Source organism: Emys orbicularis, chromosome 1 (assembly GCF_028017835.1).
Source record: "Emys orbicularis isolate rEmyOrb1 chromosome 1, rEmyOrb1.hap1, whole genome shotgun sequence".
Classification (NCBI taxonomy): Eukaryota; Metazoa; Chordata; order Testudines; family Emydidae; genus Emys; species Emys orbicularis.
The window spans coordinates 356,099,710-356,115,967 of NC_088683.1; the positions used below are offsets into that span (position 1 = coordinate 356,099,710).

At 40.5% G+C, this 16,258-nt stretch overlaps 1 protein-coding gene across 1 annotated transcript in view; it reads right to left on the bottom strand.

Annotated features, from left to right (window-relative positions):
• Positions 1–16,258, bottom strand: part of UVRAG (UV radiation resistance associated) — a 149,078-nt gene that overhangs the window by 54,834 nt on the left and 77,986 nt on the right. Inside the window, exon 12 of the mRNA XM_065417462.1 lies at positions 11,371–11,536. Within this exon, the coding sequence (XP_065273534.1) occupies positions 11,371–11,536 (166 nt within the window). The remainder of the gene's footprint in view (positions 1–11,370; positions 11,537–16,258) is intronic.

The following is a 16,258-nucleotide window of genomic DNA, read 5'->3' on the forward strand; positions in this document are numbered from 1 at the left end:
TAAAAATTCATGTTGGCTATTACTTATAACCATATTATCTTCTAGGTGCTTACAATCTGGTTGTTTAATAATGTGTTCCAATATTTTTCCAGGTATCAAAATTGGGATGACTGGTCTATAATTCCCCAGGTCCTCTTTGTTTCCCCTTTCAGATAGGTATTATGTTCGCTCTTCTCCAATCCTCTGGGACCTCACCTGTCCATTGGGTCTCAAAGAAAACTGGTAATGATTTCAAGATTGCTACAGCTAGTTCTTTAAGTACGATTTCATAGGGCCCTGCATGCTTGAGTATATCTAAAGAAGGTTGGTGGTGACTGGACATCTCACATAGTGAATGCCAGTGAAAATGAGGTAGGAGCAGAGTCTAAAATAGGGAAAGTCAAAAATTACTTAGACAAGTTAGATGTCTTCAAATCACCAGGGCCTGATTAAATGCATCCTAGAATACTCAAGGAGCTGACTGAGGAGATAGCTGAGCAATTAATTATATTTGAAAAGTCATGGAAGACATTCCAGAAGACTGGAACAAACCGGCCCGGCCCACCAGGGTGCCAAAGGTTGCCGATCTCTGCCCTAGAGGGTCGGCTTGTGTTCCTTCTCCTTTGTCGTTAATATTAATTGTGTTAAGTATCTGGTCACCATTAACCTTTTTAGTGAAGGCTGAAGCAAAACAGGCATTAAAAACCTCAGCCATCTTGATGTTGACTATCATTAGTTCTCCTTCCCCTACACTTTCCTTTGTCATTCTCTTGGCTCAACGTATTTAAAGAACCTCATCTTATCACCTTTTCTGTCCCTTGCTAGGTATAACTCATTTTATCCATTAGCCCTTCTGATTTTGTCCCTACATGCTTGTGCTAGTTTTTTGTGCTCATCCTTCGCAATCTATCCATGTTTCCACTTTTTAATAGGATTCCTTTTTGATTATCAGGTCATTAAAGAGCTGATGGAACGATACTTGCCTCTTACTATTTGTACCATCATCCTTCCTTCTCATCAGCATAGTTTTCTGTTGCACCTTTAATATTGTCCCTTTGAGAAACTGCCAGCTCTCCTGAACTCCTTTATCAGTTAGATTTTCTTCCCATGGGACCTCACCTACTAGTTCTGAATTTGTTAGTGTGCTTTTTTCAAGTCCACTGTCCTGCACTACTATTCTGCTGCTCTCACTCCCTCCTTTCCTTAACATCATGAAACCTATCATGTTACCCAAATTGACTTCCATCTTCAGATTTGTAACCATGTTAGTCAGAATCAAGTATAAAATGACTGTCCCTTGGTTATTTCCTCCACCTTCTTAAACTAGAAGTTGTCCCCAATTCATTTTGAGAACATATTGGATTTTTTGTGTTTTGCCATATTACTTTTCCAACATATGTCTGGGTAGTTAGAGTCCCCCATCATTACCAGGTCTTGTGTATTGGATATTTATTAAAGAAATGCCTCATCCACCTCTCTCTCCTGATTTGGTGGTCTATAGGAGACTCCTACCTTGACATCACCCCTGTTGCCCTCCTCCTCATGTCCCCTCCGTTATCTTCCCTCAGACTCTCAACTGGTCTGCCTCACACTTCCTTCTGAACGATATATATTCTTGATATACAATGTAATGCCTCCTCTCCCTTCTCCCTGCCTGTCCTTCTTGACCATGCTATACCCCTATACACCAATACTGCAATCATGAGATTTATCCCACCAAGTCTCTGATACCATTTCCAGTTCTTCCTGGAAAAGGTGACAACTACAGTAATGTATTGAGCATCTCTCTTGTCTTTCTGACTTTCCATTAATGTCTGGCTTCTAGTAAGTTCTGAGTAGATCATCACAAGGGACAGCTGCAGACCGCTTTAAAAGTGAAAACTGAACATGCCTTTGCCTGCAGATGTCTAAGATTTCCTCACAGCTGTTTGTGAATCCCTGTGACTCAGATGGTTTGAGCCAGATATTTTCTCCTTCTCCCATTTCCTCCAACCTCATAGCTTCACACGTCTCATGAGGAAGTTTAAAAAAAAAAAAAAAACCTCCCGTAGCAGACCTTTCATCACCTTAGATTGGGCAATGCTAGCTATTCACCATTCACCCATCCCTAGCAAGTGCATAAGGCTTCTGCTGAAATATCTTTAAGGACTTTAAATCCATTTACTATTTATTCTGAAGTTCTAATAAAGAAACATGATTTGAAGATATTCTCCTTTTACTCCTGGGCATCACATATATTCAGAGAGGAGACAGGTTTCCTTTGTGAACTGTCTAGGAGGTGTAAAGAGATGTAAAAGCATCCAAACAAATCCAACTGAGAAGTAACTGCAAAAGTGTATTGCACTTGCCTAGCTTCTCACAAGCTACTTTGAGATAAAGAAAGCAAAATTTGCAATTTCAAGTTTTCCCAGGTTGATTTAGTGCTATGATTACATTTACAGTTTAAAATTTCACATGTATCAAAGTATTAGTTGAATACTTGCAGACAGCAGCAAAATACAAGTTTCAGACGTGTACTTCTAAAAGAAACAGGCAACAATTGTTTGATACTAATAAACTAGATTGAGCATATTTTAAAATTAAGTATGTTATTTGCAAGCTAAGAGAAAAAGAAAATTGAAGATGTGTATAACCTCCAATTCTGAAAATGTAGGTGGTGCAGGTACCGTTATAATTAAGGTAACCCCAAACCTTCCATTATAAAACTATGTTTTTCCAATTGTTTATAACCTTGCCAAATTTTAATTGCTCAGGCTGACATTCTAATGCTTCCCCCACCCTTTAACATTTCAGTTAAAACAGTTCAGTTGATTCCAAAAAGGCAAAGGAAAATGCATTTTTGCGCCCAGGTGAAAAGAATGCTTACAATCATTTCATTGAGACACACTAACGCCTGCATGCTTTGAACTGCATGTAGGAACTTTAGACTGGCGGGGGGAAGAGAGGGGACTGCCTATGTATCATGGATGTTCCTTTTTCCAATCAGTGGAAGTTTGCCCAAATTTGGCAAGTTTTAAGCCTCTGGTGCTTAGAATCTGGTAGCTAAATTATCTGAAGAGTCCATCTGCACTGAGCATGCACTATTCCCCGCAGCTCCTACTTGCCAACCAATCTGCACATCACCACGCCCTTAGTGACTGAACATGCTCTGCCCAAGGGCTCCATTATCTGTCCTGACAGCCCAGGGCTGATGATATGCGAGGCACAGAAACGGAGAGCAAGGAGACTGTCTTCCCTGTGCTCTCAATGCTCCTCTTGCTGGTGCCCAGGTTTGGCAGGAGAAGCAAGTCTCTACATTCATCTGATGTCAGCAAATAATTAAACTCACTTCGTGTCACTACCCCAAAAGATAACCTACTATTGCTACCAGTTACTCCACCAATTCAAGAGATAGGACTGATGTTGTGTATCTAATGATCCCAACCCATATGGAGGTGAGGGAAGGGGGGAAAGAGAGAGATAGTTCCATATAAAATTTGTTTTTCCAATCTTTTTTAAGTTTGGGAAATTATAGATAAACTGTTAAAATAATGTTAAGGTTGAAAGTCAAGCGCTCAAAAGTTGGGAAATGCCAGAATTAGTTGTCTATAAAACCTTTATAGAGCCGCCTTGCACATATACATTTTTATGATAGAGCGTGATCACATAATTAAAGATTATCTTTTCCAAAGGATCCTTGACCTCATTCAGTGCACAGGGTGGAGGACGCTTGCTGAAGGGGTAGCTATTTCTTTTTATCCTCATTTGATGTGTGGTCCCAGGCATTATTTACTATATACTATACAGAATTTCCTCATGGGTTTCCTACAGTGCTCTCATCTTACTATTTCCATTCCTTACAAACAAAACAGTCATTAATCTTCACAACTCCCAAGCAAGGTGAGGCATTGGTATTTTCTCCCATTATAAACACTGGGAACTGAGGCACTGAAATGAAAGTCAAAATTGACCAGTGTCAAATAATTTTGGGCACCTTTTATAGCACTACATATATGAAGAGTGGCTAGTGCAGAAGGACATACTCTATTCCAAGGAGCCCTGATTGACGAAGTAGGCAGAAAGGGAAGCTTGCACTGGATGACTGGGAAGAAATCCTACGCCAGACTTCCTGCTGCCAGAAAGCCTCCCCAGTGGAGGGGAAGAATGTCACTCCATACTAAAGGTGGGATTGGCTGCAGGCCATCTGATTGCCCTTGGGCCAATCATTTGGCAGAGGGCTAGAAAGAACAGGCTGAGGCTTCAGTACATGTTGCTGTTTGTTGCTAGTGGAAGGAGCAGTCCCAAACAGTCTGAACTTGCAGCTAAGGGGATCAGCCCAGTAAGCAGGCTGGGGCATGACTACGACCAGGATAAGACAGCAGCCTAGACCCAGAAGAGTCCTGATCAGCACAGTAACCACAGGGATGGATGCCTGGCATTGCAGAAGAGGTCTGAACTCAGCAGCCCATGCTCGCACTGTTCCCAAGCACCAGCAACTGCCACGAGGGGTGAAAGGTACCATGTTTAGGACTAAGACGGGGAACTTTTGGACTCAATCAGCTTAGACAGCTTTAACCTGTTCATTAATAGTACCCAGTCTCCAACACCTGAATAGAGGTGTATGTGTGATTTCCTATAGGGCCCCCCCCAATACTAACTGAGGGTTTGTCTGTGCTCAGATGTGTTTATTGCTGAGCGCTTTTGTTTCTGGGGTTACTTCCTGCCTCCCTCAAGATGGTGGAAGCGAACCAAGGGGTTTAGGTCTAGTCAGAGGTGAATGGTGTTCTTTAGGCACACGGCTTTGGATTTGGAAACTATTCAATCAATCCAACAGTGCCCTCACCACATAAATATAGAGCAGCGTTCCAGGTGACCTCAGTTGCATGTTATCAACACTTCTGTAAATCAGACCCCAGGGATGTCAACTTAGATTCACTGTGCTCCTCATTTTCAGTGTATGACGTTTCGGCTAATGGAACTTGTCCAGTGTCACCCAAACTCTTTGGCTGAGGCAGGGACAGAATCCAGTTCTTCAGGGTAGCATTCAGCTGCCTTATCCAAGAGACCATTCTTTCCTACCATTCCTTGTCTCATTCACCACACAGCATCCAGCTTCTGCAACAAATGAGACTGGGGTCCTACAAATAGCCTCATTAACTATGCAACCCTGGTTCTCTCCAGAGCACTGTCCATCTTGTGAATGAGACGCTATACCATATAAAAACATGAAGGGGGAGAATTGAACTGAGGTATCTTCCTTGAAATCTATGGGCTCCTAGCTAGCAAAGGTAGCTATTAGGCTAAAATTGTGGTCAGATGAACTACCATTCATACATGGTAGACGTTTAAAAAAAAAAAAAAAAAAAAAAAAAAAAAACGGCACCTAGATACTATTGCAATCATAACATAATTACAGAAATGAAATCTAAATGCAGGAGCTATTACAAAGAAAAAGCACAAAAAACCCTCCTGTACTTTTCAGCAAGTCAGGTGCTACCCATCTCTATAAAATCCAGAAGCAGACTAATAAAAGTGTTACATGCAAGTATAAGAATGTGTGACAAATATTAAAGCTATGGATTAAAAGCACACCTACAAGTAGAGGAGAGAAAGTGTTGTGCTTCTATTTCTCATAGTAGTGCCAAGAAGTTTAAATTGGTTATTTATTCAGCACCATCAGCATGGCGGACACTGGAGAGAAGAAAACACCATACTGTCCCTAGAAGCTTAAAATCTTAGACAGACAGTCCAATCCAAATAAACGAAGGATACATAATTTAAGACCAAACTTCAAGCAGCGTGGGGCTCTTTATTTTTAAGATACTTTCTGTACTTTCAAGAGGATTGTTGAAAGACACTATTGAAGAAATATGTTTTAAGGAGGTATTTAATAAAAACTGCATTCTTTTCTAAAACCATTGAGGTAAGATAGTTCTATAAACTGAGACTGAGAAATTTCTGTGAGGGAACTTATCTGTTGACACAATATTACAAGGCTAGATGTAATATATGAAGGAGGGAGCAGTTAGAATATATCATGGAAACACCATAACTTTAACACTTCTGTTTATGATTTCAAAGTTGGCTCTTTGTTGAAGACCAGTGGCTGATATTTTCATACTTTATCTCTAGTAGTTGGGGAGATATACAAGTGTTAGGTCAACCCTGTAGCCTCCTGCTTATTTTACAGCTGATCTTTCTTTCAATATAGTGGTAAAGTAGTCTCATACTTTCCTAAGACCATAAGTGGTCTAGATCATCCACTTTAAGAAATAAAGTACTTTTTTTTGCAATTGCCGAGATGCTTGCTATATTAAATAGTGTGTACACATTTTAGAACGAATATTTACCCAAGAGAAACAGGTCTGTCATGTAAGTGTTTAGGTACTATTTACGAAGTTTATTTTAGGAACTTGAAATAAGTATTACTTGCATCCATTAGTTTGCTGTTATAATATTAAGTTTTTAAATAGACTAAATCCAAAACCACCCAAACCTTCTTTTTTTTTAAATTAGTGCAACAAAAACATCTCCCCTATCCTTGAAACAGAACCTTTTAAAAACCCTTCATTTTGATACTACAGGCAAAGTTTCAGCCACAAATAAAATATGAATCTAAATTAGAACCACTTCAAGCCAAATATTTAATAAGTCACCCTAAATGTGATGCCAACAAGAGGTGCTATGTATTACATCTGCCAAGTATGAAGAAAGCCATGCCAGAATTACTCAATAGTACCTTGCACTGAAGTTGAACAACTGTCTTTTAATAAAAGCCTACTAAAACACACTAAGTGTTGGATTCTGTTGCACATTTAATCACCATGTATTTCAACTAGACGTGTATGAAAAGGAAGCAGCTAGGGCAGAGGGAAAGCAACTGCAAGTTAAGATACTAAAACTAACTATAGTGCCACCAGCTACCAAGACTGCAGTGCCCAGAAAGATGGCAGGACAGAGAGGTCTCATCTACTCTTAATCTGCCCCTCTAATACTGGAGGCTGACTCTTAGGACCTCGGACAGAGCCAACTGAGGAGGAATAGAGTTTACTGAATATGTTGGGAGAAGGGTTAATACCAGAGGGTGTTTTTGGAGTACTGCAAGCTAAATCTCTCCCTCTTTGGAAACATATTGTGGAATATAAAAGTGTTGAATTCATGAGGGCTAGGGGAAAAAAAATATCATTTAGATAAATAATCTGATTGAGTATAACTGGCTCAAACTCAAAACACCGTGACCTGAAGAACTTTAAGTCCTATTGGCAGATATTTGAAGGATGGAAGGAAATTGGTTTAGACTTTAAACACAGTTCTCCCCACTTGCATGAGAAATCTGTTGAAAGCCAGCTCCAGTATTTGCTTCTCAACCTTAATTAAAATCTGGATAAAGGATGGTTGTGTGGTTAAAAAAATTAGAGTAGGACTCAGGAGATCTGAATTCATATCAGGCTTTGTTAGACTTCCTGGATGACCTTGGGCAAGTTACTACACCTGTATCACTCCCTTTAACTGTAAAATGGGGATAATTATTCTTCTCCCACCCTTTGTTTAAATAGCAAGATCTTTGAAGCAGGGTCTGTCTTTACTAAGATACACAGTGTCTTAGCACAGTAGGGCCCATGTATCTTAAATATATGGAAAATAACACAGCGGGGCACAGACCATCCAATAAGTTCTTGGACTGCATTGCAGACAACTTTTTAGTTCAGAAGATTGAAAAAGCTACTGGGGGGAAGCTGTTCTAGACTTGATTTTAACAAATAGGGAGGAACTTGTTGAGAATTTGAAAGTAGAAGGCAGCTTGGGTGAAAGTGATCATGAAATCATAGAGTTCACAATTCTAAGGAAGGATAGAAGGGAGTACAGCAAAATAGAGACAATGGATTTCAGGAAGGCAGATTTTGGTAAGCTCAGAGAGCTGACAGGTAAGGTCCCATGGGAATCAAAACTGAGGGGAAAAACAACTGAGGAGAGTTGGCAGTTTTTCAAAGGGACACTATTAAGGGCCCAAAAGCAAGCTATTCCGCTGAGGAAAGACAGGAAATGTGGCAAAAGACCTCCTTGGCTTAACCACGAGATCTTGCATGATCTAAAAAATAAAAAGGAGTCATATAAAAAATGGAAACTAGGACAGATTACAAAGGATGAATTGAATATAGGCAAACAACACTGGAATGCAGGGGCAAGATTAGAAAGGCAAAGGCACAAAATGAGCTCAAACTGGCTACGGGAATAAAGGGAAACAAGAAGACTTTTTATCAATACATTAGAAGCAAGAGGAAGACCAAGGACAGGGTAGGCCCACTGCTCAGTGAGGAGGGAGATACAGTAACAGGAAACTTGGAAATGGCAGAGATGCTTAATGACTTCTTTGTTTCGGTCTTCACCGAGAAGTCTGAAGGAATGACTAACATAGTGAGTACTAATGGGAAGGGGGTAGGTTTAGCAGACAAAATAAAAAAAGAACAAGTTAAAAATCACGTAGAAAAGTTAGATGCCTGCAAGTCACCAGGGCCTGATGAAATGCATCCTACAATACTCAAGGAGCTAATAGAGGAGGTATCTGAGCCTCTAGCTATTATCTTTGTAAAAATCATGGGAGACAGAAGAGATTCCAGAAGACTGGAAAAGGGCAAATATAGTGCCCATCTATAAAAAGGGAAATAAAAACAACCCAGGAAACTACAGACCAGTTAGTTTAACTTCTGTGCCAGGGAAGATAATGGAGCATGTAATTAAGGAAATCATCTGCAAACACTTGGAAGGTGGTAAGGTGATGGGGAATAGCCAGCATGGATTTGTAAAGAATAAATCATGTCAAACCAATCTGATAGCTTTCTTTGATAGGATAACAAGTCTTGTGGATAAGGGAGAAGCGGTGGATGTGGTATACCTAGACTTTAGTAAGGCATTTGATACGGTCTTGCATGATAAGAATATCGATAAACTAGGCAAATACAACTTAGATGGGGCTACTATAAGGTGGGTGCATAACTGGCTGGATAACTGTACTCAGAGAGTAGTTATTAATGGTTCCCAATCCTGCTGGAAAGGTATAACAAGTGGGGTTCCGCAGGGGTCTGTTTTGGGACCGGCTCTGTTCAATATCTTCATCAACGACTTAGATATTGAAGAAGTGAGGTTCTTACCCACAAAAGCTTATGCTCCCAATACTTCTGTTAGTCTTAAAGGTGCCACAGGACCCTCTGTTGCTTTTGACTTAGATATTGGCAGAGAAAGTAAGCTTATTAAGTTTGCAGATGATACCAAACTGGGAGGGATTGCAACTGCTTTGGAGGATAGGGTCATAATTCAAAATGATCTGGACAAATTGGAGAAATGGTCTGAGTTAAACAGGATGAAGTTTAACAAAGACAAATGCAAAGTGCTCCACTTAGGAAGGAATCAGTTTCACACATACAGAATGGGAAGAGACTGTCTAGGAAGGAGTACGGCAGAAAGGGATCTAGGGGTTATAGTGGACCACAAGCTAAATATGAGTCAACAGTGTGATGCTGTTGCAAAAAAAGCAAACATGATTCTGGGATGTATTAACAGGTGTGTTGTGAGCAAGACACGAGAAGTCATTCTTCCGCTCTACTCTGTGCTGGTTAGGCCTCAACTGGAGTATTGTGTCCAGTTCTGGGCACTGCATTTCAAGAAACATGTGGAGAAATTGGAGAGGGTCCAGAGAAGAGCAACAAGAATGATTAAAGGTCTTGAGAACATGACCTATGAAGGAAGGCTGAAAGAATTGGGTTTGTTTAGTTTGGAAAAGAGAAGACAGAGGGGACATGATAGCAGTTTTCAGGTATCGAAAAGGGTGTCATAAGGAGGAGGGAGAAAACTTGTTCACCTTAGCTTCTAAGGATAGAACAAGAAGCAATGGGCTTAAACTGTAGCAAGGGAGGTTTAGGTTGGACATTAGGAAAAAGTTCCTAAGTGTCAGGGTGGTTAAACACTGGAATAAACTGCCTAGGGAGGTTGTGGACTCTCCATTTCTGGAGCTATTTAAGAGTAGGTTAGATAAATGTCTATCCGTGATGGTCTAGACAGTATTTGGTCCTGCCATGAGGGCAGGGGACTGGACTCGATGACCTCTCGAGGTCCCTTCCAGTCCTAGAATCTATGTATCTTGGTTGGAGTCTGGAACTCTCCCATACTACTACTATTTACATACGAATTTTGTTTAATGTGTAATCCACACACTAAACTATGGCTTGTTAAAAAAATTACAACTCCAATGAGTTTAGTGTCAATTTGGATACACTCCTCATCCCCTTCTCCCCTCCCTCGTGCCAATGCAGACAGTTTGTCTAGACAATGTTTCCTAAGTGCAAGCACAGAAGCATTCCCCTTACCCTTTTCTTCAATCTTGCCTAGGTGCTACAACTCCATTGTTATCTGTATGTGCTGACTACAGAATGAAGAGCACTAGTGTCAGTAGTTCTGTAAGTTTCACTTTGCAGCTCAACAGTACACAGAAAAAAGAGCAGACCATTTTATTACCCTTAAAGTTTATATGCTCAAATATAAAGTAATTATGTGAAAATTCACCTTACATGTCTATGGCCATAATGTTGACCCACAATATATACTAATGCAATATATTATATATTCTACGTAGTTCAAGGTAGACTTGTATTTGTGATGTGTATGTTGAGAAGTTTCGTATATACACCTTGTGAGTCAAGGATAATGTTGCTGTTTGTGCAAGGTGAATTTTCACATCAGTGTCATTACCTGAAAGTATCCCGGGTCAGAGAATTCACGTAAGTGAATTCTTTAACTGGCCATTTTCTGTCATTAGTGCTTAGGTTTTCTAATGATAATACTGTAGTTACCTATTTCACTAAGAGTTATATTACCTCAGCAACCTTGACTAAGACTGTGTGAAAGAATTGCAGGAATTAAGATTCTGATGGCACAGAATAGTGACTAAACAGACATTAATAATAATAATAAAACAACAGACATTTGTTGTATTGAATCCATTGCTGGTTACAAAGCACTGAATATGGATCAGACTAAAATGCAAAAATATTCTAAAACTTAAAATTCACTGCGGTCTGTCTGGTCTACATATGTAACAATGAAGTTTCACCACACAAAACTGAAATTTAATAATAATAATAAAAAAAAAAGTAAAGGAAGTGCCTCTTTGCACCCCTAAACTAATACAACTAGAATAGACTAGTTTATGTAACTTCAATCTAGTTTAACTAGTCTGCTACAAATTTCAACCTAATCCTATTTACATGGGATTCAGACACCACAATGGAAACTGCATCCTTGACTTGGGCACTAAAAACAACCTACTTCAATATCAACTACTGCAACTCCATCAACCTTCTTGCCCAGTCAAGATGCCGCATCTTTCTCAGAAAGTACATATGAAGATGACATACTTACTCTCGCTCTTTCTCTGTCAGTTTGTCGTTGATATTATCTTTGATTGCAGATCTGGAACCTTTGTGAATTATGGGATACCTGAGTGGCACTTGTAGAAAGAAGGAAATCATTGAGACCAAGTGTGCAGTGTAGCCCAGGGCAACAGCAATGCTTCCATCATCTTTTGCTGTTAATGAAAAAGCAACTTATTTACCCAACTGAATTCTATTGATATGGTAAATATTTTAAAGCATATTAATGAAAATTTAGCATGAGAAGGGTGTCCATATTACACAAACAGTAAAGACTTAGACATGATGAAAATAATATTTATTAAATGATTTAACAGCTGCACACTTAATGAAAAAGATAAAATAAGACTGCAAGCATCTTACAGAAATCTCAGTGGTATTAAGCTTACTCTATCACACATTACAATGCATGGTTCTGACATGTTTATGATGCGATGATAGCACATTTAAGCATTCAATAATAGATACTGCATTTCCAATATAGTGTTTAAACATTTTTTAAAATAGTGGTTGAGGCACTATATTCTGATGCTAATGGTAAAAACCTCTCCTGGTTTTAAATCCGTTTGTTATCCCTAGTCCATTACTTGTATCTTGTGTTGAAAGGTAACGTCAGATAGGGGATAGTTTGAGCCTGCAGTTTAAGACGTACTCCAATACTTTCAAACTGGAAAGGAAATAGTTTTCAGCTTCAAATGGTAACTGAAAGGTGTGGAGGGTTTTTTTATTTTATTTTTTTATTATATAAAAAGGCTCCCTAGGCCAGAGTTCAAGTCTTCAGAGGTCTGCAATTCTCTGGCTGCAGCTGATGACCTCACTAACACCTACAACAGAGAAAGAAGCTGCATTCTTACATTGCTTTAGGCATTAGTGAGATCACCAACTGCTGGGCAGGGAAATTGAATCCCAGGGCCTGAACTCTAGTCTTGGCCAGTAACGGGAAGAACTGATTTTTAACCATTGTTTTAGAAGGTTAAAGTTTCACATTTATTCAGCAAATGACTGGGGATCTGAAATTGTGTATTTAAAAGTTAATTTACCTCCAGTGAAGATTTATTTATGGCTCTTCTACCCCACCCTCTAACCTCTTTTCTACAAAAAGTTATTAACCTTTTAAAGTCATTTTTAACTTTTCATGCTGTACCTTCATCCTATTTTCTAGCTTATTAAAAAAATACACGTGAACCTATGAATAGCTGGAAAGAAGTTATAGCCAGCCCAAATCCCTTCCAATGACAACAGAAATTCTAGTGAAACTAACTGAAATATATGAGGACCTGAACAAGGAAGGAAAAAAAAAAAAAACACGAATTTAAGTCCTCTGTGGCATCTATGAAATCATACCTTGGCTCTCAATAAGGCAATTCATGACACACAGGTTTAAAAATAACACCCATTCCAAGAAATTAATTCTGTACAAAGGGATTCAACTCTGCAGCAAACATAGGTCTCATTACAGAAGAGCTCTAAGGTCACGGACTTCTGATTTTATTTTTAACCTAATTGTCCACTAACATACTATGCTAACATGCAAGGAATCAGATAAACAACATTTTCCAAGTTAAAAATATCAATATTTCATTTTTTCCACTCAGTCTGTAGTAAGCCAGGGCAGGCAGACTAATTCCTTGTGACAAACTTGAAAGGACTCAGTCTCTCTGGATAGCACCAATAAGGTATGACTAAGGCTACGATTTTGTTACCGCTTCCTGGTGACCTGTCCCTGACTTTTACTAAAAACATCCCTTACAAAATAGGGAGGGAGGAGGGTCAAGCACCCTGCCCCCCCACCCCGCAGCATCTGGGAACTGCAGGAACCCCCATTGTCCAGTGTCTGGGAGGAGTCTAGCTGCTGCCCTGTGGGGCTGAAGCTGGGGTGGTCCCCTCACTGCCCTGCGGGGCTGAGAGCTGCAGGGGAGCTATGGAGGGCACCCATGCCAGCGCTGAGCAGCTCTGGGGTCCCTCTGCCACCGGTGGCAGCAGCTGGGAGCTGTGGGGGGACCCATGCCACCCACGGAGGCTGGGCTGCTGCGGGAGGTTCCCCTGCTGCTAGCAGCGGCTAGTCAACTGCGGGGCCCCCCCAATGTCACGGAGGTCACTGGAAGTGACTTCCGCAACCTCTGTGACATAATCTTAGCCTTAGTTATGACAATCTAAATTGACACAAAGGCACTTTTAAGTTTTTATAAACAAGACAGGATTGTAGAACAAGGACTATGGCCCATATTTAGTACAATTAGAGAGCTACCAGTGTGATTAGTATTTCTTCACTATCTCATTTCACTTGCGTTTTTCTGACATTTTAACTCAAACATATTAATGAGTCACCTCATCAAATATGCTAGGATTTAAACTAAATCACTTGTGCCCTAAAAAAAATTAACGACTGCATTATAGGCTCTAGATTTTAAAAAGCTAGTTGTTTTAGCAAACAGGAGCAGCAAACTGGAGTTTTGCAAGAGCATTCTCCAGGTGAAGGAGGAGCGACTACATGACTCTTGGCTGAATTTGCTGTCAGTTTGTTCGTGTGCCTGCTTGACTGGAGTTTATAGCGTGGTCTGTTTGGGGGAGGGGGCTGTGTGCTGAGCCCAGAGGACCGGCTGGGCAAGGGTTAGAGCTTCTTACAGAGGCTCTGGCCTGCCATCCTTTGATTCCTAGTTCCTTAACAAGAAGGCAGGGCTACTCAGGAAGAATAGGGGGTTATATTTAAAAAAAAAAAAAAAAGAAACCACACACACACACACACACACACACACACACACCCTGCCCCTCCCCCCCCCCCCCCCACTAAGTGACCAAAGGAGCTAGCAACCAAGAGCAGTAAACTCAGGAATTTAGAGACAGAGCATGAGAGTCAGATACACCTAACATTCTCTAAACGTAGGCCAACCCCCCGCCCTGCAAACAAAAGAATAAAAATAATGCAGGCAGAAGGCTAGCAGTAGAGTGGGGGCTGTCCAGTTTATTGCACTGAATGCAGCATGTATGATTACATGTGGCCTATGTATGATTTAGGGCAAGCAGCTCATGACCCTCAGAGACTACATACAGGCTCCTGAGACCACAGTTGCTGAACTGGAGGAGCTAAGGGAGACAGAGCTACATAGGAGGAGACTTTCTGGGATGCAGTAGAGTAGGTCCACCCCCAGTTTGACAGCCTCTGTGCTGTTGAGGAGGATGAAAGTCTCAGGGAAGGAGATCATTAAACAGGAGGGGAGGGAAACAACCCCATAGTTGGGACCTGCCTTCCAGATGACATGATATTCTCTTGCACTGAGAATACCACTCCAGGGGAGGGGACCCCAGCTATTAGGAAGAGACAGGTAATAGTAATGAGGGATTTGATTATTAGAAATATAGATAGTTGGGTTTGTGATGACCAGGAGAATCACAAGATGAATTGCCTGCTGGGTGGGGAGGTTGCAGTGCTAGGGAGGACCCAGTGGTCGTGGTACACGTAGGTTGCAATGACACAGGGAAAGGTAGGAGAAGGTTCCTGGAGGCTAAATTTAAGCTGCTAGGTAAGAGATTAAAGTCCAGGACCTCCATGGCAGCATTCTCTGAAGTTTCCAATCCCATGAGCAGGGCCAGTTAGATGGGCAGAATTGCACAATCTCAATGGGTGGATGAGATGAAGATGTAGGGAGGAGGGGTTTAAGTTTCTTAGGAACTGGGGAACCTTTTAGGAAAGGAGGAGGAGCCTATACAGGAAGGATGGGTTCCACCTAACCCAAAATGGAACCACATTGCTGGCATGTAGAATTAAAAAGTCAGAGGGGTTTTTAAACTAAGGGCTGAGGGACAGCCGAGAAGTATGGAGGAGCACGCTGTTCAGACAGACATTCCTTAGGGAGGATCCATTAACAGGGATTCTCAATATCCTGGTTGAGAGGAAGAGAGGAGAGGAGAGGAGAGGAGTTGATAGAGTACAGGTAGGAGCAGAAGAGAAATGTCAAATGAAAAAGAGTTCCATTCAATTACATCACATGTAAGCAGACAACTAAATAGCAACAAATTTTATAAATAAATACTTATACACAGGTGTTAGAAGTCTAAATACAAAGATGGGTGAACTTGAGTGTCTGGTATTAAATGAGGATATGGATATACTAGACCTCACAAAAACTTGATGGAACAATGATAATCAATGGGACACAGTAATACTAGGGTACAGAATATATAGGAATGACAGAGTAGCTCATGCTGGTGGAGGAGTGGCACTATATCTGAAAAAACACAGTCAAATATAGTGAAAGTCTTAAATGAATTGAACAGTACCATAGAATCTCTAATATAGAAATTCCATGCTTGAACAACAAGAGTACAGCAGTAGGAATATATTACCAACTACCTGACCAAGATGGTGATTGTGAAATGCTGAGGGAGATTAGAGAGGCTACAAAAAAATAGAAAACCCAGTAATAATGGGGGATTTCCACTACCTCCATATTGACTCAGTACATGTCATCTCAGGAGGGGATGCAGAAATGAAATTTCTAGACTATTACTGACTGCTTCCTGGAGCAGCTAGTCCTGGAACCTACAAGGGGAGAGGCAATTCTAGATTTAGTCTTAAGTGGCACACAGGATATGGTGCAAGAGGTGAAATAGCTGAGCCACTCTAATAGCAACCATAATGGAATTTAACATTTGACATTCTTGTGAGGGGGAAAGTACCAAACAAGGCAGAAGCACTATAATAGAAGCTCAAATTAAATGCATACCCCACATAAATAAAAAAATACTAAGAGGATAAAAAATTGCCACCATGGCTAAAGAGAGTAAGAGAGGCCATTAGAGGCAAAATATGTCATCCTTTAAAAATTGGAAGTCAAAGACTACTGAGGAAAATAGAAAGGAGCATAAATTCAGGAAGG